This window comes from Tympanuchus pallidicinctus, unplaced genomic scaffold (assembly GCF_026119805.1).
Source record: "Tympanuchus pallidicinctus isolate F22 unplaced genomic scaffold, pur_lepc_1.0 scaffold8, whole genome shotgun sequence".
Classification (NCBI taxonomy): Eukaryota; Metazoa; Chordata; class Aves; order Galliformes; family Phasianidae; genus Tympanuchus; species Tympanuchus pallidicinctus.
In genome coordinates this window covers 15,706,860-15,727,448 of record NW_026294802.1, presented here as the reverse complement: position 1 = coordinate 15,727,448, position 20,589 = coordinate 15,706,860, and the positions used below count along the sequence as shown (strand labels likewise).

Here is a 20,589-nt window from a genome sequence, read left to right as displayed (position 1 = left end):
TGGACAGTTCAGAAATTTCAGGAAGTTCTCCTGACTTTATGCTTACAACTCAGTTGTGCTGAAAACTGACGTTGTGTAGATTATACACCTGAGTAGAAAATAATGTTTTTCAGATTGATCAACATTTAAGTTACTTGTAGGACGCTTGTTTAGATAATATTTTTTGTGAGTTGCACTAACCCCATTTTGTATTTCATTTTTCTAACAAGATGATTTCTATTCATAGTCTCATTTCTCAGTTCAGCCTTCTCACCTTTCCAAGTCCAGTACTGTCCTCAGATTGAGAGCATAAACTTTTGTGATGTACCTGTCACGATGTATGGCACACCAAGGGATAGCACAGGAGCCCACAAAGTCTAACTTCAGGGGTAAGAGTCCACATTTGATGAAGATTCAGATACATCCACTACAGTGGAGTAAATGACTCAATTTCCATTTACATCACCACAGTGACATGGCATATAAACCACAATGAGTAAGAATGAGTTTCTGTTAATGCTTGCTTTAAAAAATGAAGAATCATAGAACGGTTTGGATTAGAAGAGACCTTTAAGACCATCTCATTCCAACCCCTCTGCTATAGGCAGGGACACCCCCCAGTAGATGAGGTTGCTGAAAACCCCATCCTGCCTGGCCTTGAATGCCTCCAGGAAAGGGGCATCCGTAACCTCTCTGGGCAACCTGTTCAGCGTCTCCCCACCCTCACAATTAAGAATTTTTTCCTAATATCTAGTTTAAATGTACTCTCAGTTTAAAATCATTTCCCCTTGTCCTGTCGCTACATGCCCATCTAAAACATATCTCTTCAGCTTTCCTATAGGCCCCCATCAGGTACTGGAAGTCTGCTGTAAGGTCCCTCAGAACTTTCTCTTCTGCAGACTGAAAAGCCCCAGCTCTCTTGGCCTGTCCCGATGGGGTAGGTGCTCAAGCCCTCAAGAAGAAGAAGAAGAAAAGATGCAGACTGTAATAATTTAATTTAAAAAGATAATGACTGCAGTACTTCTAGACCTTCTATTTAGATTTCTAGACTTCTATTTAAAACCAACAAACAAGACACATGAAACCGAGAGCGTAAGCGTATGATATCCTCACCTAATGTCTCTGTTTTGGGCATAAGATTTGAAGACCATGTCTCCCTTATTTCGTGTTCTCACAGCAGGGTCATGCATGACAGCAGCACCGCAGTGCAACAGTTGTGAAACGGGCTTTGTGCGCGTTGTGTTTACATGTATACGTCACAGTCCCAGGCAAGGAGGCATCGCGTCACACCCAGTCTTGATGACGCTCCTTGGTTCGTTCTGCTCTATTTTCAGCCTGTTGCCGGGCAGATTTGCACAGGCCTCCTGGTGGTGACTCAGCTACACGCTTGCAGATTGGCTGATGCAAAGCGACTATTTCGCAGCCAATCCTGAGCGGGTATGCAAATTTTCTGCTGTCAGGTGTCATCAGCCTGAGGAAGGCAAGGCTCGGCTCCTTACCCAGCTGGTGCAGAGCAGAGCCGCTGCGGGGGTTCCATTCTGGGTGCTTCCGGCATTGAAAGGACAGCCCATCGTGCCACGTGAAAATGAGTAAGCAGCCTTCCAGCTCCCCCAGATGGAAAACATTATGGAAAGTCCTTACCACGTTTTAATTAGCTGAAATTATGGGAACATGATCCTTCACATCTTGAAGACTTCTTTCCCTCAGTAAGATGTGATGAGTTTGAGAGTTCAGCAGTGACTTCTGTTTGTAGAAGCTGTGGTTTAAATAAGTCCAATAAGAAAAAAAAAACATCAACAACAAAAAAAACCCCACTCTTGAGAAACTATGTCTTCCCTAGAGTCATACTGATAATACTTTTTAATAAGCGGCGAGTTCCCACAAAGGACTGACCAGCGGGTGTTTTAGGTGTATTTTATAATATTGTTCTTTGCCACTGAGAAAATAGTCTTTGCAAAGAACTTCTAAATAATATTTGTATGTATGGAAAGCATTTAGTGCCTTTTAAAATCAGCATCACTTTTTTTTGTTGCTAATTCCCCTGTAGCATTTGGTTAATGACCTTTGATGTCACTTAAGAGTGGTGCCCTGATTTCAGAGGATGAGACTGATGCTAGGTTGCAAACGTTTGAAAGTCAGGTGCATCATGTAGTTGCACATCCTTAGTCGGTTAAATTATCACTTGAAAATTCACCTATGAAAGGACAAAAGACTGGATTAGATTGGATTTTATAATGTATATAAAAACTTAAATGTAAATTGAACATTTTGCATTACTTTTATAATTTTTCTATTTTCCTTTTTCTTCAGCCTACATGTATATGAATAATTCAGATTCTTCAGGATTTCCTTTTGCACTATCAGAAGTTGTGTAGACTTTACATTATAAATGCCTTGTTGCAGTTAGGGTCACTTCTGTGGAATTACTAGTTCTGTCTCGTATTTAGAATGTTGTAATTGTTAGTTCATGCTGAAGATAACTGCGGTGTAGAGCCAGGAGTTGGATTTGATGATCCTTGTGAGTCCCTTTCAGCTCAGGATGTTCTCTGATTCTGTGATATATAATCAAACATTTCACAGATGTATCTGAAAATGCACAAATTAAACTTTGTATAAAATTTGAGTTCATTTTTAGAGAAAGAAACATACTTAGTGCTTTATCTTGTGCTAAAAATCAACTCTCTTGAGAATGTTGAATTTTGATGTTAGAGAAATTGAAACAGCTGTTCTTCTTTTGCATATGAAGTTCACACAGCTGAATTGAAAGCCGATGTTTTGAGTTGTTGATAAAAGTTGAAATCTGCAACACCTTAGTAAGAAGACAGACAGCAACTACCATTGTTGCTCTGGCTGAGTACTCAAGCAGTTTTACTCTAAGAGAGTAATGATCAAAGTGACTCTTGTAAATAGTGAAGACAGCCAAGTCTATTTGCTTCTTGTAGAACAAGGTTCAGAGCTGAAATTTAACGTCTTTTAAAGACTAGTGATTCTGTCATAGCGAAGTGATTTGTATGAGGCTAGCTGGAATATTTAACTAAAGTACTGTCTAAAAATATTCTCATTTTTCTTTTCTTCCGTTATCTAAAGTATCTGCTTTTTGTGTAATAACCATAAACTAATGAATAACATAAGGACAATTCTGAAAAATCATTTGCAATTAGATGTGTGACGTAAGAGGGAGTTGCTCCCATGCCCAGTGGGAAAAGGGCTCTAAAAATTACTCTGTTAGGATGAGAAATGGATTTACGAGCCAGTCAGAGGTGATGTCAACCTCCTGGATATAAAGAATGGCGTAGGACAATTTTGTCCTTCATTATGGTACCAAACTGATAATACTGTAATTCAAGTTTGTATATGAAGCTGTCAATTTTTAAGCCCACACAAGACCACTCAGCTTGTCTGAAATGATACTGTAGAAGGCCAAAAGTATCCTGTGTTGCATCAAGAGAAGTGTGACCAGCAAGTCAAGGGAGGTGATTCCGACCCTCTGCTCTTGTGAGACCCTACTTAGAGTACTGTGTCCAGTTCTGGAACCCCCAATACAAGAAGGACATCAGTCTGTGGGAGTGGGTCCAGAGGAGAGCCACGAACATGCTCGGAGGGCTGGGGAACTTCAGCCTGGAGAATGCTGCAAGGAGACCTTATAATGCCTTCCAGTACCTGAAGGGGTCCTACAGGAAAGCTGGGGATGGACTTTTTAGAAGGGCATGTAACAACAGGATGAAGTGGTTTTAAACTGGAAGAGGTTAGATGTAAACTAGGAAGAAATTATTTTGAGGGTAGTGAGACACTGGAACAGTGTCCAGAGAGTTGCCCTGAGAAGTTGTGAATGTCCCTTCCCAATAAATATTCAAGGCTAGGCTGGGAGAGGCTTTGGGCATCCTGGTCTAGAGGGAAGTGCTGCTGCCTATAGCAGTGAGGTTGGAACTACATGATGTTAAAGGTCCTTTCCAACTCAAACTATTCTATGATTCTATGATTTACTCTGGTTTATTAGACCCATAGCCTTGTTTGGGTATTTGTCTGATAAGCATAGATCAATATGAACGTCACGTTTTACTGAGCTGGTTCTTCAAAGGGCAGTGTGCAAGTGCAGTCCCCAGTGCTTCCAAGGCAGAGGACACATTAGTCATCAGGAAGAACTCATTTTGATGCTCCTACTGGAATGCTAGAGGAGCGCAAGCACTGCCCAGTAACAGAGGAGAGGTTAAAAAGTGCTATGCTTAAGCCCACATGGGTTCACAGCAGTTTTATGATCCAACACTTGGATCAGAAACTCAGCTGGCTTGTCTGAAAAAATGGACGTTGCCTAGTGTGTAGTAGGTCAATAAGCACGTGCTCAGGAGAGGCACTGCTTATTTGTTTTAGGTTTGTACAGGCCTGGGTGCTCTGTGGTTTCCCACCTCATGCACTTAAAGAGCCCTTATGCATTAAAAATACCTTCTGACTACACTCAAGGGCTAACAGTGTTGTAAACTCCAGCTCTTAAGTAGAAACTCCCTAACTTCCCTTCACCCTCCACACCTGGCAAAGCGTTTCCTATCCTGGAGTTCTCGCGCGTGGCCTCACGGGCTTTTGTTGCTGGGTAGAATGTGAATAGCCGCTGTCTGATTGGCTGCTCCATCCAGCCAATCGGAGGCTGGTGCTCGGTCCCCAGGCTGGGCCGAGGCTGCCGCCTGGCTTCTTGCGCGGGAGGTGAGGGCGGCTGCGCGGGCGTCTCCCTCTGCGGTGCGCTGGAAAAACTGCAGTTGCTGCTGTGGGAAGCGCTGCGCGGTGTCGAAACGACCACTGATAGTCCCCTCTCTAAGTACGGCTAGAAATAAGCTAGAGCCTTAATTAAAGTGAAACTCGGCTTGCTGTTTGTAGACTAGGTGAAATAGGACACGGGGTGATGTCATTTCTCTCAGAAAATGGCACATTTTTCTTTAGCTCTGTTCAGCCAACACTCATACTAGCCTAAAAGGCACAAAAATTCATTACCTGTGGTGAGAAAGAAAAAATACTGCTTTCACTTACTATATGTCCTCAGCTGTGTTTATTGTGTCTTTTATGTGTTAAGGTACAGCTGTTTATGGATCGTGTCGTACTGTGCCTACAGTGTGATAAGCAGACAAGCGTTAGCGGCATCAAAAGATACCACTGATGTTCTATTTCAGCACATGTTCTGGAAAAATACCAGTTTATTTTTTCTTCTTTGAAAATGGTTCATGACAACTTGCATTCACTTATATTGCTAGAGATGATTTCAACTGAAAACTGCTTCTTATGAGCTGCTGTTTAAGAGGTAGGTTTTGTGCATTGCTTTGATTCTCGGGGACTCTTCCATCTAGAACAACGTAGTCCTGATCATGAGCTGTCTCCATTTCACTAATTTTCTATGCTACATTTTAAGTAGACTTGCATATTAAGACACTGGTTTTCCTGATAAAAGGCTTTTCACTGCCTTTTTATGTTTTTTGTGTTTTTGCAAATGTTTATGGTTGCAGTGTTTTTGGCCAGTACAGCTTAAAGTAGGAATCTTGTGCAAATGCTGTTCTAGACTGATGATCTTATGCAAAGCCCATTGAGCAGGACTTCAGCTTTCTTCCCCACAGTGTGTTTCCATGACCTTCTCTTTGTCCGCTGCCTGTTGCCAGGCAGGATTCAGGCAGCTGCTTGCTGATTGGCTGATATTGAGCATATCCTGTGCTGCTCCTATGAGCACTCGATTATAGGCTGGTCCATTGCAGCTAAGCTAATTCCTTTTTTGTTGTAGAGCTGCAATCTCTTTGCAGACTAATAATAATAAGATGTATATCGGAGGAAGTGGGGGGAAGGCTTTCTGGTTGGCTGAAAGAGAAGCCCTTTGTATGTTAACTACACTGGCACATTTTGATTTTACTGTGTATTGCATATTTGGTAATGGGAAATATTTGCAGATTTGTTATTTGAAGGAGGTGCCTGATGATGTGTTTTCTTCTAATCCTGAAGTACATATGACTTTCAAGATTAAAGTGAAGAATTCTTACAGAACAAATATTCGTGGTATTTTGTGTTTCAAAATTGATCATTTTTTTGGTGAACTATTCAAAAACAAAAACAAACATGCAAATTCTACCAATCTATTTACAGAATTTAACCCTGACACGCTTAGCTCTACATGCAGGACTCATTGTGTACTGCACTAAACAAATGCCTTTTCTTGAAATAAAAGGTACCTTGTCATTGGTTTGTGTCCCTCATGACCAAGTCACAAATGTGATGAGTAAAAACTGAAATTACCCAAATATTATATAAGAGAAACGTATAGAAAATATAGCTAAACTTTAAATTGTTGAGTTTAAAATTAAATGCATTCATTTTTTAAGCGGTGAGAGTTTGAAGTATATTTTTGCAAGTCTGAATTCATACAACCTCCTCTGAAAGGCAACCACTTTACCACTTCGAATGGAAGGCAAGTATTTATAAGGTGATTGCTTATTGGCTTGCACGTATACAACCAAACCTGTCTGAACTGGTTACTGATTTATTTGTATCTTATTTTATTCAGCTCTCACATGAGATCTGTTATTTGGCTGCAGTGTGCTCCCTTGTGGGTACGGCTGGAAGCATTTTAAGTCTGGTCTGCAGTGATACGTGATACTTAACCAGCATTTAGTTTTTATCTTTTAATCTCACCTATGTTTATATTCTGTAGCTTTTTTGGGGCATTCTTTGGTTGCAAAAGATTGTGAGATTGAGCTGAAAATATACGAGTTACTCAAATAACTGTCTGACAATTGAATTTTGTAATTCCGTTTTTTTTTTCTACAGTGAATTTGTAAATTGTATTACAGCTTTGTCTTTTTTTAAAATTTAGCTGTAAATAAAACACCTTTTTTTTTTAATGTATTAGAAATTTAAGCTTATTACCTTGGTATTTTTATTCTAACAGAAAAGATGCATCGATGTAAAAAGGTATTGTGATATTTGAATTTAAACTGTTACTTTTGGCAAATTTGAAAAGGAAATGTAATTCATTATACTTTATTTTATGTTATATATGTGAATGAAAGATAGTTTAGATAATTGAGGAAACTATAGAGAATAGAAATACTATTTTGCTTTAAGTTATATTTTATGATTATACAAATGATGTATTTATGAACTTGATTTTAAGTTTTGAGTGAGAATTTTTATTAATCTGTTAAAATACCTTTTGATCACAGTAAGATTGTAAATTCTGTGATGTATGAAGTTTCAAAGACATAAGATCCGTGTAGTGCTCATAAAATAAAGTATTGTATTTAGGGAAATCACGTACTTTTCTCTCTTAATTTTGAGTGTGAGGCCCTATATCTTTGTAATAGATTAGCAGAAGGCTTTTACTAGTCAGTTCACTTATCGTGAGTCCGAAGAAATGTTCAAGGTTAGCCAAGCCTGGGCATTCTTCTCCCCCCTGAATTAGCTCTATGTATCTGTAACAGCATGCATCATAGAACCGTGAGTATGATGATCAGTGCTGTATTATGTGGCAGCCTGATGCATGCTTTTAAAGTTATGTGAAAAAAAAAACACCAAACTTCCTTGTCATGTTCTCAAGAAGGAAGGACATATACTTTCAAAAATTTCATGCTTCTGAAATACATACTTCTGAAGCATGCATGCATCTGGAATAGGCTTTTCTACGCTTGTTCTCACTTTGAAACTGTGCTAAATTAGTACTTTACTTGTATTCTCTTCTTGAGGAATATGAAGATATTGTATTAGTGTGTAGGCAGCCTTGAAAAGCTCCTAACAACTTACCTTGAGGTTTTTTTTGGTGTGGTAGGAAGTGGTTATGGGATGAGAGCGTTTTCTAAGAATGAGTAAATGGAGTTTTCAAATCAGTGTTGCATTTTGCTCCCACTAGTGGCAATAAAAGTAATAGGCAGTCATGTTCAGGAACTTTTTCAGACATGCAGAAAAGCATATTTTCAAGGTATAGTTGTGAGTCTATAAGCAGCTGATAAATTCTTTGAAGGCCTGTTTGATCTGTTGAGAAGGTGTGAATGGATCTGTTATTTAAGCACTATCAGTTATACAAATACAAGAATTCTGGATTGTCAAGAAAAAAAAAATTAAAATAATATGATAGGAGATCTCAATGCTTACAAGAAATGGAAAACAAAGAGGAAAAAATGCAACTTATATCTCTTATCATCTTGCTTGTGCTTTTTGACAAGTTATGGTAACTGAGGGTGATACAAGGCCTTGCTCGTATAGTACAATACGTTGTGGTTGTAAAGTCTAGAATTTTATCTTGACAGTTGAACTTTTACCTTAGACTGTAAATTCATCTTAAAATATCCTAATATAACAACATAGAAATACTAAATAATTTCCTTCATTTAAAAAAAAAAAACAAAAAGAAAACCAAAAAAAAACCAAACGCTGCTTGGGGTAAATAGGGAAGTATCTGGTGGAGGAGTACTGAAAAGATAGAAATAGAAGCCCAGACTACCTATGAGGAACACACAGAGGTTGACAACTCTAATGTACTGAAGAGAAGGCTGAAGGCCAGTCATACAGCTATTGAATAGTTGTAGACAAGCCTGCTTATAAAGAGAGCGGATCCAAACTGTTCCTGTAGTGCTGTAGAATGGTACCATGGTGCAGTGGCTAAGAGTTATGTACAGCATGGGAGGTTCAGGCTGGAAAAAAATTCCCAAGAGGGATTAGTGCAACACTTGAACAGGTTACTTTTCAGCCATTACTCCTTGTGCTATCACTGCTCACCACTGAGAAGAGCCTGATCTCATCCATTTGCGTCTCGCCTCCCTTTAGATGTTTATAAACATTGATCATTAACCAATCTTTCCCAGGCTAAGCAGACCCAGTCACTCAGTCTTTTCTCATATGGGAGATGCTTCAGGCCCTTTATCATCTTTGTGCCCCTCCACTGGACTCCTAGGAGATGCCTGTCTTTTTAGAACCAGGGCACCCGGAAGTGGACACAGTAGTCTAAATGTGACCTCACCAGGGCAAAGTGCAAGAGGAGGATCACCTCTCTCAACCTTCTGGCTGCACTCTTATTAATGTACTCCCAGGATACCATTGGCCTTCTTGGATGCAAGAGCACAGTACTGTCTTATGGCCAACAAGATTAATCAGTTAATGCTAAAGCAATATATAATCTGTTAGGACTATCAAGCTACGGCAGGGGAGATTCAGGCTGGACATTAGGAAGTATTACTTTTCAGAAAGGGTGGTCAGGCACTGGAATGGATGCCCAGGGAGGTGGTGGAGTCACCAAGCCTGGGGGTGTTCAGGGAAAGGCTGGATGTTGTGTTGAGGGACATGGTTTAGTGGGAGCTATTGGGAATAGGTGAACGGTTGGACTGGATGATCTTTTAGGTCTTTTCCAACCTTGGTGATTCTATGATTCTGTGATTCTATGATCTCTGCTGATGCAGCTTAATCTGACCCAAATGCATAAGCACTTGATTCTCAGATGTGAAATGGTTGAATAGATGATCTTGAGAGGTCCTTTATAAAAAAAAAATATATTTTATTTCATTACAAATTCTTTCAATATATTGAAATTTTCTTAGTTATCTGATATAATTATTTTTGTCATTTATTCCAGTTAGATTGATTTTGTTTCCAAGTTTGTCTGAAACTTCTGACATTACGTAGATTTAGAAAGGTAAAATAATTATCAACTGATAGAGCAAGACAGTATATGTTTTGAAAGAAGAGCGTGCTTGCTTTTACATTGGCTCAATACCCATTCTAGCTAGAAACGTAATCGTATCTCTGCTGTAATGATACTGAGTTGATTAGTCTGTGTTACTACACGTCATTAAAGTAGTTGTGTCATCTCAGTGAGTTTTACATGCTTGTATTTGTTTAACATACGTAGAAATCTGCACTTGCTTTTCATGAGGAGAAACAAAATTTAATCGTTTGGTCAGTTGTTTTGGATTTTGTAGATAGTTATACCAGTTTCCTTTAAAATGTGCAAAAAAGCAAATTTCAGCTATAGTCTTTTCTTTAAAACTCCTGCAATAATAATAATAATAATGAAATAATAATGGCCTTCACAAGTCTTATGGAACTTTTTTTTTTTAAGGGTCAAGATGGATAGCACAGATGAACCTCAGAAAAAAGTCTTCAAAGCACGAAAAACGATGAGAGCAAGTGATCGACAACAACTTGAGGCTGTCTATAAGGCTAAGGAAGACCTGTTGAAGACAGTTGAAGTTAAACTGTTAAATGGAAAGTACGAGAACGGCGATTCTGATTTAAATTCTCCTTTAAGCAATACAGACTGTACGGAGGACAAGAGGGAAGTTAATGGCCTAGTGGACTCTAATGAAATTAGTGAAATCAAAAGACCTGAAAGTAGGGCAGAAATTATAGTCAGTGACCTAGAACCTAAACCTCTCTCTCCAGAGAATATTACTCATGAACAAGATATTGATATTGCATTAGTTTGTGAGGCTGAAAACAGAGTGCTTGGTAGCAATAAAGTTAACTTCCATGAAGAAAATAACATAAAAGATCATTTGGACCAAAGAGAGAGTGACACTTCATCAGAAGGTGACAGTAAATCAAACTGTGATAATAGCTCCTCATCTGAAGAGAAAGGAAAAACAAATGACTTAACTATTATTTCTAGTTCGCCTGTTGAAGACAAGAAGAAGGCTGGAGAAGTAATTGTTGAAGATTCTGTTGGGGAAGACGCTATCTCTAGCAGTATGGAAACTGATCAGGAACCAAAACATCAAGGGGATGGCACTGCAGGTCTTTCAGAAACCGTAGCTGAGAAGGCAGTAGATGAGTCAAGTGAAAGTATCCTGGAGAATACTGACTCTATAGAAGCAGATGAAATTATTCCAATTTTGGAAAAACTAGCTCCTGCTGAAGAGGAGATGAGCTGTTTTTCTAAAAGCTCTTTGCTGCCAGTGGATGACACAGCCCCAGATTTAGAAGAGAAGATGGACAACTGTTTGGGTTCACCACTGAAGCAGGAAAGCAATGAAAGTCTGCCAAAAGAGGCTTTCTTAGTGCTGTCTGATGAAGAGGATCCTTGCGATGAGAGGGAGCATGCTGAAGTGGTACTACCAAACAAGTCAGGTCTTCCAGGTAGGAGTTTTTTTTAATTGGTAGCTTTGATTCATCTGGAATTTTGTTCATTTCTTAAAATGACATATGTTTGATGTGTTTCTAAGTCAGTGTTTAAGAACTTCACACTTTTGGGTATATACCGGGAGAAGTAATGAATTTTAGGAGCATGTGAAAATCGTATCAGTGTCTTTGTAATTGAAGGTGATAAACCATACTGAGTGAAGTAATGAGCTTTTAAATTTTTACCAGTATTCTTCAGCATTGTTGGTGTGAGCATTTGTTCTCGCATTAGTATTGTGAGCAGCAAATAAAGAACTTGAAAGGCATTAAAATGATACTTTATCATAGAGAAACTCCTAAAAGCAAGAAAGAGAGAAGGTCTAACCAACACCTAACCAAAGACCAGTATCAATTTTTGCCACGTTTATGGTATTTTTCTTCCCTGTTGCCATTTCTAAAAAGAAAGAAAAAGAAGTATTAAGTTGGGTTATTGTCACACACAAGCATTCAATAAATCAAACAGTATTCCAGTTCATACCTTTTTCTCTCTCGTTTCTTGCATAACTATTTTTGTTAAAGGACTCTATTTTGGCACTATATATTCCTGTAGTGATTTTATGTCAGGCATATTCTGAATGTAGAAAACTTTCAAACTCTGCATCCAGACTTTAAATATATCAATCACATATACCATATCTACAGCTAAAAGCAGCATTTTTATACCATATTATCATTCTTATTCTTTCTGGAACTCGCATTCTCAAGTAATTGCAGGAAAAAGTAGAACCTATACACCAGGTTTTTGTTGTTTGCGTGCTCATAAGCATGTTCAGAGGCCTAACAAAAGACAGTCTTACCCACTACTTTTATGTAGTCTTGCAATTTGAGGGGTGGAATTTGTGGCTGAGAAAGACTGAAATTAGCAGCAAAAATTATCACAGTCCCCCCATCAGAATATAAAAGGGAGTAATTGGCAGGTGTGGTACAGGACTTATTGGAAAAGAAATGTACTAACTTATTGTTCCTAAGGAGAAGAAAGTATTTCAACTTTTTTTAACATGCTCATAAATTTTAAGGATGAAAACATGCTAGTAATACAGACGTAGCATAACCCCCATTTGTTTCAAATTTCTTTCACCAAATAATGATACTACTAGAGAGGTTTCAGAAAAAAACAAATCACGTAGATTATTTTCATGCCATTTAACTTTAACTCATAGTGGTTTTATCCAACTTCTGTCTGGTGACTGTGGCAACTGGTTGACATTCAAAAGCATTAAGTAAATGAAACTGGTACTTCAGTCTTTCCATGCAGTTAGCAGAACCAGCAGATAAATTCCTGATGTTAAACTGATGTTTCTGCTCTCTTGTTGCTGTCACACTGTTTTGTATGTGTAAGTATTTTGGGGGCATGGGGCACTCTGTCTTACTGTCTCACTTCAGACAAAATAAAACCAATAAATAATTTATGGCTATATTGTTGTTGCCCTCTATCGGTAGTTAAAGAAAGCTGTGGCTTCAAGCTGCACCACTGTTAGCATTTTATGAATCAATTACTGCACTAAGTCAAATCTATTCGTTCATGCTTGACTGAGTAGGATTTCAAGAGATTTATCAAGATCAAGCTGTCTTTGTTTATGGGAAGTTAACACCCAGTTTCTTACCTCTGTTTTGCTGACGATGAGACTGTCTTTCACTAATTTGTAATAGCAGTTTGGGTCTTGAATAAATAACTGGAGACAGGGAGATGAGAATGTCTTTCTATCCATGTTTCAGACTTTCCTTCTTTTCTGGTGCTAACCTTTAGGTTTATGCCATTTAAAACAAGAATTAATGGGTTGCATAGTCTTAGAGAATTTTATTTGGATATTAAAATCCACGTTTCTCTGGAGTTGCAAAAGTGATATCAGCGTTTAAGTAAGATCTTCTGGAAGATGTCTGTGGGTGGGATATGGTGAATAGAAAAAAATACTGTATGTACTTATGTAGAAGTTGTAGTGCATTATAAATCCCTTCTCTAAAATGTTACAAATAAATCAGTGATTGTTGGTCTTATCACAGTTTAAGGCTTCTCTCATTGGATATGAATGAAGTTAGGATAACAAGGTGGCTTTTTTTTTTCTTCTCATCTTAATCAAAAAGAAGCACACTGGTCACAGAGAAGTCTCAACTCTGAAGCAAAAGGTTATAAGTGAATACTGAATATTGGACTACTATTTGCAGAAGTCTGCAAAATGATACAAACGATTGTATCCAGCAATATTTTTTCTGTTCTGGACAAGAATAATTTCTTGACTAGTAATTTTTTTTTTTTTTCTGTCAACTGCAACAGTTGGAGACTTTTATAGTTGCATGAATGTAATTGCAACTGTTTCTAAAAGGAATACTGACCAGTGAAATGTATTTTGTCGATAGTGGAAACATGTTAATTTCTGCATGCTAGCTTCTTAAATTTTCCCATTAAGTTGCCAAGCAGGGAGCTCAAATTTTTCCAAATAATAGATTCTACATGAAATATATTGAGGAAATCTTCTGGGGTCCCATTTTGTGCTAAATGTAACGGGATTTTAACACAGAAATTAGCAGTCCTTTTACGGATTTATGTTTCAGTAACAAATATCAGAGAGGCTGTCAGGACCAGAAACAATGTTGTATGGGAAACCAGGTGGATAAATGCCTTGTAATATGGTTAACAACTTTCAGAAGGGGTCTGTTAAAATTATATCTGTGGAGATGGCATAGAAATTATTTAAGAATACCATCTTGGAAGTATGTGGAAGCTGTTCAGTTAAACAGTAAAGCTTTGACAGGATGCAGAGGAAAACTAGTGTGACTAAGCAGTAATGTAAAGAATGGTTTTCCTTAAATGGAAAGGTAAGTAGCTTTTGTTTTTCAAGGAGAATTAGTGTATATAGTAGTTGAGTGATGCTTAAGATTTCTATAATGGGAGGTCATACCTTCAAAAACCTTGGCAATGAAGATGTGATTGAAGTATATGAACTATTTCTGATACCCAAACACAGTGACATCTTGCCAAGAATGTACAGAAACTGAATGGTTTGGGGACAGGGTGGAAAGTATTCATGGAGGAAATAATCTTTTGAAGGACGGAAAGTAAATCCACTGAGATCTGTTCTCAAGACTGCCTTGAGCAACAGATTGAAAATGAAAGGTCACTACTGAGGTGACAGTTTGCTGATGGTATTATGAAGAGCTGCAGAGGAATTTTGCAGGAATCTCACTGAGGTTAACTACCAAGTGATATGTGAGTACAAAAGCATTCATAACTTGACAGAAAGAGCTAGCCACTCAAGAATGATTGTGCAGGATTATATTAGGTAGTTTTATGAAGTCATTGATTTAGTAGAAGTAAATGAAAGTAAATTAAGAACGCTGAGAATAAATGAAATAGAGGAAAACACCAAGCTTTAATATTTTTTTGACTGGGCAGTGTTCTCTTACTGCAATTCTTTTACATTGGAGCTTTATTAGAAGGTCCTTGCTGACCCATGCTAGTGTTCTTCCGCACTGATTCTGTGTTCAGTATGATAAAATGGACTATTTGCATGTTTTGAGTTGGCTGCTCTTGAAGAACAACTAGCTCTCTGGAGCCCCTTTTCTCTCCAGGGCAGTCTCCCACTGGATACAACGAAGTACAGTCTGAACAAGGTAGGAACTGCTCTCCTAAAGGCATAGGTTAGACTGTTATTTCTTGTGACTTCTTGCAAGATAATAAATTCCACAATCACATGGTTCTTGCAGCTGAATTTACTATTGACTTTGCTGCCCTCGACCAGTTCTTCCTTGTTTGTGAATAACAAACCTACCAGAGCATCTCCCCTACTTGTCTCAGTAATATGTTGGTAGATTGCCTTCAGTGCACTCTAGAAACCAGCTGGATTGTGCTCAGACTTACAGCCCTTCCAGTTAAAAGTACATCTGTGAGTCCCCAGGCCTGGTATTATGTGAGATAGCACCATTGACTTGTTCTTCTTGAACGAGTAGTTCTCCTTGAAGTAGTTTGTGATGAGAGGCTACCACAATCCTGCATGCATTACTTTGCCATTTGTGGTCCTGAAATGCCCAGCTGTCCTATTGCCTGGCCCCACAGTGAAATTCTGAGCATTTCCTGCATAAAGCATTGCCACTGCTAAGCCTTTACAGCCTGTCCTTCATGAAGAACTTGTGTTCATCTGTTCTAACACTGTAGTCAGTTGTTATCCCACTATGTCTCCAATTCAGTGAAATCGTGATTCTGCGGCTATGTAGAGGACTGGTAATTCCTTGGCTTCTCTATAACAGTACTTGTTTGTGTCCTCCAGGGCTAGTTTGAAAGCGAGCTTACTCATTTTTTATCGTTGCTAATAGTCTTAAGTAAAGCAGGGCACCCAAGTACAACTTGTTACAAATAGAGAGTGCAGTTAACATTTAGAAGAATACAGCTTGTCTTCTAGAAAGTAGTATTTGATGAGAATTTCACAGCATGTGAGTGGCAGATAAACAACTAAAAATGATCCTCTTGTTCCTGTATTGTAATATGTATAGCTCTCAAAATTCTTGAATGTACAAACAGGAAAGTAAGTTATGCTCAGATAGCAGTTATGGAACCACTTTTTTCTTTATTTCTCGGTATTTCCAGTTCTGGTGTCTAGTCCTAAAAGGGATAACAGGAAGCTTTCAGACAGCTGGTGCAATGGTAGTTCAGTATTTGGGAAATGTAATACTGGAAGGCTTAAGAAACATGAGTTTCGATCATCCAATAGAAGATAAAGGAAGTCTGTAGTATCTGCAACTGAATATATGGTGCAGAGAGGTTTCTTAAATTTGGCAGACAAAGGTACAACTGCTGCATCTTTGATCCATGGGATTTTAAAAACCAGAAATGAGACACACTGCTGTCTGACAGACTTTGGAGAGACTGGATCAGGATGTTGGTTTTATCAGTTAGAATTTTAAATCTGTCATGCATTTTTTTTTCCTATTAAAAATACATTAATAAGTAACCAAATAAAACAATATTGTATTTTGTGCTTGAATTACTTAATAAATTTCTTCCATGCAGGAGGAGTGACAAAATAATAGAATAGTTTTGGTTGAAAAATTCCTCCATAGGTTTCTCAGTTAAAACTTCTTCTCAAAGTAAGGTCAATTGTGAGATTGGATCAGGCTGCTCAGGACTTGACCCAGTTAGGTGAACCTTTCTCAGTAACCTCCTCTAGTAAATGTGTACTTGTCGGAATTCCTTCTATCACTTGGAGTATCTTTATGCTTGCAAATGTTCTCTCTTCCTTTGCCATGAACCTTCACACAGAGACTGACTCCATCTTCTTAGAAGTCACCTTATAGATATTGAAAAGCTATAATGTCCCACTAAGCTTCGTTTTCTCTGTGCTGAACAAGCCCAGCTCCCTTAAGCTCCCTCAGCTTCCTTCCTAGACCTCAGCCCCTTCACCATCTCTTGCTCCTTGCTGAGAGCAATGGCACAATGAGCGCAAAGTAAAGGATAAAATCACTTCCAACAATATGCTGCCTATGCGTCCTGGTTTCAGGTGAGACAAATTATTTTTATTAATAGTGTATGATACGATGCTATGTTTTGGCTTTGGGAGAGAAGCAATGTTGATAGCACGTGAGTATTTTAGTTATTGCTCATCAGTGGCTGCAGAGAGCCAAGAATGTTTGAACTTCTTATACTGCCCTGCCAGCAAAGGGAAGTTGAGAGGTCGCAAGGAGCTGAGAGGGGACAGAACCAGGACAGCTGACCTAAACTGGCCAAAGGGATTTTCCATACCATATAACATCATAAGGAGAGATTTAAAAAACTGGGGTGTCAGCTGGAGTGGCTGCCATTGCTTGAGGACTGGCTGGGCATCAGTTGTGAGCATTAGGCAGTTTCACTGTGCATCACTTGTTTCGTAAATCAAAATAATAATGATAATAATAAATCTTTTCTCTTTCTGTTCTGTCTTAGTAAATAGTTTTTTATCTCAATTACTTCATGGTTTTTTTTTTCCCTGATTCTCTTCTCTCCCTCATCCCACTATGAGGGGGGGAATTGAACAAATGACTGTGTGGTACTTAGCTGCCTTCTGGGTAAACCACAGCACAGTGTTTCTGTGAATACACCTCAGGATGCTGTTGGCTTCCTTTGGTGCCAGGGCGTGCTGCTGTGTCATATTTGGCTTGCTGCCTGTGCAAATCCTCAAAGCAGAGCTGTTGACTAGCCCTGTGGGCCTCAGCCCTCATGTGCCATTGCAAGTGCTCTCCCTTCCCAGGCACGTGACTTAGTAGTTGTTGAATATCCTAACACATTTGTCAGCCCATTTCTCCAGCATGTTTAGGTCATTATGGTTCTTTTGAAAATAAATAGAGAACCCTCAATACAAATAACTTTTTTAAATGTACGAAAACAGTTATACTTGACGATCTTGCAGGTCTTTTCTAACCTAGATTCTGTGAATCTGAAAACACTTTGACTGTGCAAAAGGAATTGAAAGAACCTCTTGACTGTACCTTTGGGAATGCTTTGGTTGAGGAATGTGTCATGGTGATGTGGATTTTTTGGATACTGAAACTTCTAACTTGGAAATGTACTTAGGCGCATAATCACTTCTTCAGTGTGTGTGCAGCTCTGCCTTAGGAAGAGCAATGCTGATTTTCTGAGTATTAGGCAGTATTTATGGTATACCCTGTAAATTACAGTGTAAATTACTTTGTAATGAGCTTGATATTGTTGCATCAAGATTGGGGTCTGACTGGCATACTGTGTTAATCTGGAAGATTTCTGTGCATAAAAATTTATGTGCAGAGGGTGATGCTGTGCTTAGTTTTGTGTCTTAGGAAGATAAGGAATAGGAAATATAAACATAAATATAAATCTTTTCAGTCTGTGTAATCGGGAGTGAAATAATGTTCACGTAACACCATTTTGAGAAGTAAATACCTAGAAAGCACACTGAATACATATAACATACCTTCAGTGCTCTTGCAGTAGCATATGAGCTAGAAGTCCTTAGCAGTTATAGAAGAGTGCACACAAAAAAACTGTGCTATCTACAGTGGATCTGAGGTAGTGACTGCTGGAGAACTATTGTGTTGACACAGTACTCTGTGTGATACAGCATAGATAAATATCAGCAGACCTCTGCCTAATATGCTTCCTGCTTAAAATTCTTCTTAAATCAGGCTTGTTGCCTTCAGAGATGCATGTTTTCATATGTTTTCACATTCACTGTTTCATTCACAGGTGTTGTTATAAAGTTTTGTATGGCTGTCAGATTTTTCCTTTGCATTGAAAAAAATTTCCACGTATTATTTGCTAGATTCAAGATTACATGGCATACATTAGCCAAACTCTTCATATAATGATAGTACAGTCCAGGGTAGAAAGGACCTTGAAAGATCATCAGGCTCAACTTTTTGTGGGAAATGAAAGCCTAGATAAGATAATCCAGTCGAGTTGCATCGCAGAAAACTCCAGTGGTGAGAATTGTACCATATCCTTGGTGATGTTGTACCAGTGATGAATCTCATTTTAAAAAAAATGTAATTCTTAAACCAAGTCAAAACTTCTCGCAGAACAACTCGTACCCATCTCCCTGTGTTTTCTCCATGTGGCTGCTTGTGAAGAAGGAGCTGCTATCTTTTAGGTCACTAGGATACTGTGATGAGGTCCTCTCATAGCATTCTCTTCTCTAGAGTGAAAAGGCCTAACATATCAAGCCTTTCCTGACACGGCAGCTTTTGCAGCCCTTTAATCATCTTTGGGGACTTCCTTTGGACCCTTTCCAATCTGTCTGCATCTTTTTCGAATTGTTGGGGCCAGAACTGGATGTGGCCAGGCCACGTACAGCGTGACAAACATTGACTGGATTGGGTAGATGGCATTTCCGTCTGTGTTAGTAACACTCCTGTGGATACAGCCCAGAGTCTGACCTCCCCTCATTGCTGCAGCAGTGCACTACTGACACGTTCAGCTTGCTCACCGGTACCCCTTAGTCTCTTTCAGCAAGGCTACTCCACAGTCATACCGATCCTAGTCTGTAGTGGACTCTTGGTGAACTTCCATTTAGACCTGCTCTAACCTGTTATGTCCTCATGAGTATGAAAAGTGCTGTTCTGCAAATGTATCATACTAGTAGGAGTATGTAGGATTTGAATAATAATTAGATAATTAGAATATCATTTAAAACAGTATTTCTTTTGTGTAAGAACTTTTATGTAGGATTTCATCAAGGATTACCACTCCATACAAGAGGTAGATTTTTGTGCTTTCTTGTGGTTATGCTCCCTGCAAGTACTGGAAGATCACAATGAGGTCTCCCTGGAGCCTTCTCTTCTCCAAGCTAAACAATCCCAGTTCCCTCAACCTTTCCTCATAGGAGAGGTGCTCCAGCCCTCTGATCATCTTAGTGCCCTCCTCTGGACCCGCTTCAAGAGCTCCATGTCCTTCCTGTACTGGGAGCCCCAGGCCTGGACGCAGTACTGCAGATGGGGCCTCACAAGAGCTGAGTAGAGGGGGACAACCACCTCCCTGTTCCTCCTGGCCACCCCTTCTTTAATGCAGCCCAGAACACAGTTGGCCTTCTGGGCTGCAAGCGCACACTGCTGGCTCATGTCCAGCTTCTCATCTACCAGGACATCCAAGTCCTTCTCTGCAGGACTGCTCTTGAGGAGATCTTCCCCCAGTTTGTATAAATACCTGGGATTGTCCCAACCTGCATCACCCTCCACTTGGCCTTATTGCACCTCATTAGGTTTTCATGAGCCCACTTCTCCAGCCTATCCAGGTTCCTCTGGATGGCTTTCCTTCCTCCCAGTGTATTGACTGCACTGCTGGACTTGGTGTCTTTTGCAAACTTGCTGAAGGTGCACTTGACACCATTGTCTGTGTTGTTGATGAAGATGTTGAAGAGCATCGGTCCCAAGACTGACCCCTGAGGGACAGCGTTTGTGGCCAGCCTCCACCTGATACAGAACCACTGATACAACCCTTTGGCTGTGTCCAGCCAGCCAGTTCCTAATCCGTCAAACAGTCCTTCCTTCAAATCCACACCTTTCCAATTTAGAGAGGAGGATGTGGTGAGGGACCCTGACAAAGGCCTTGCAGAAGTCCAGGTAGATGACATCCACTACCCTTCCCCCATCCACCAAAACCATCACTCCATCATAGAAGGCCACCGGATTGGTCAGGCACGATCTGCCCCTGGTGAAGCCAAGCTGTCTGTCTCGAATCGCTTCTTTATCTCATATGTGCCTTAACATAGCTTCTAGGAGGATCTGCTCCATGGTCTTTGCAGGCACTGAAGTGAGGTTCACCAGCCTGTAGTCCCCTGGGTCTTCATTTCTCCCTTTCTTAAAAATGGGAGTAACGTTTCCCTTTTTCCAGTCATCAGGGACTTCACCAGACAGCCATGATTTTTCAAATATGATGGAGAGCGGCTTGGCAACCACATCAGCCATCTCTTTCGGAACCCTAAGATGGATGTCATCTCGCCCAATGGACTTACACGTGTTCAATTTCATGAGGAGGACCCGGAC

The 20,589-nt window shown here is 39.5% G+C and overlaps 1 protein-coding gene across 10 annotated transcripts in view; it reads left to right on the top strand.

Annotated features, from left to right (window-relative positions):
• Positions 1-20,589, top strand: part of ATF7IP (activating transcription factor 7 interacting protein) — a 151,552-nt gene that overhangs the window by 32,738 nt on the left and 98,225 nt on the right. For 9 of the 10 annotated variants that reach the window (XM_052669148.1, XM_052669144.1, XM_052669143.1 and 6 more), the window contains exon 2: positions 10,052-11,067. In XM_052669148.1, the coding sequence (XP_052525108.1) occupies positions 10,059-11,067 (1,009 nt within the window). In that variant the 5' untranslated portion in view covers positions 10,052-10,058. Of the gene's footprint in view, positions 1-4,673; positions 5,264-10,051; positions 11,068-20,589 lie in introns of those variants that run through there. The other variant, XM_052669146.1, reaches the window with a different exon arrangement.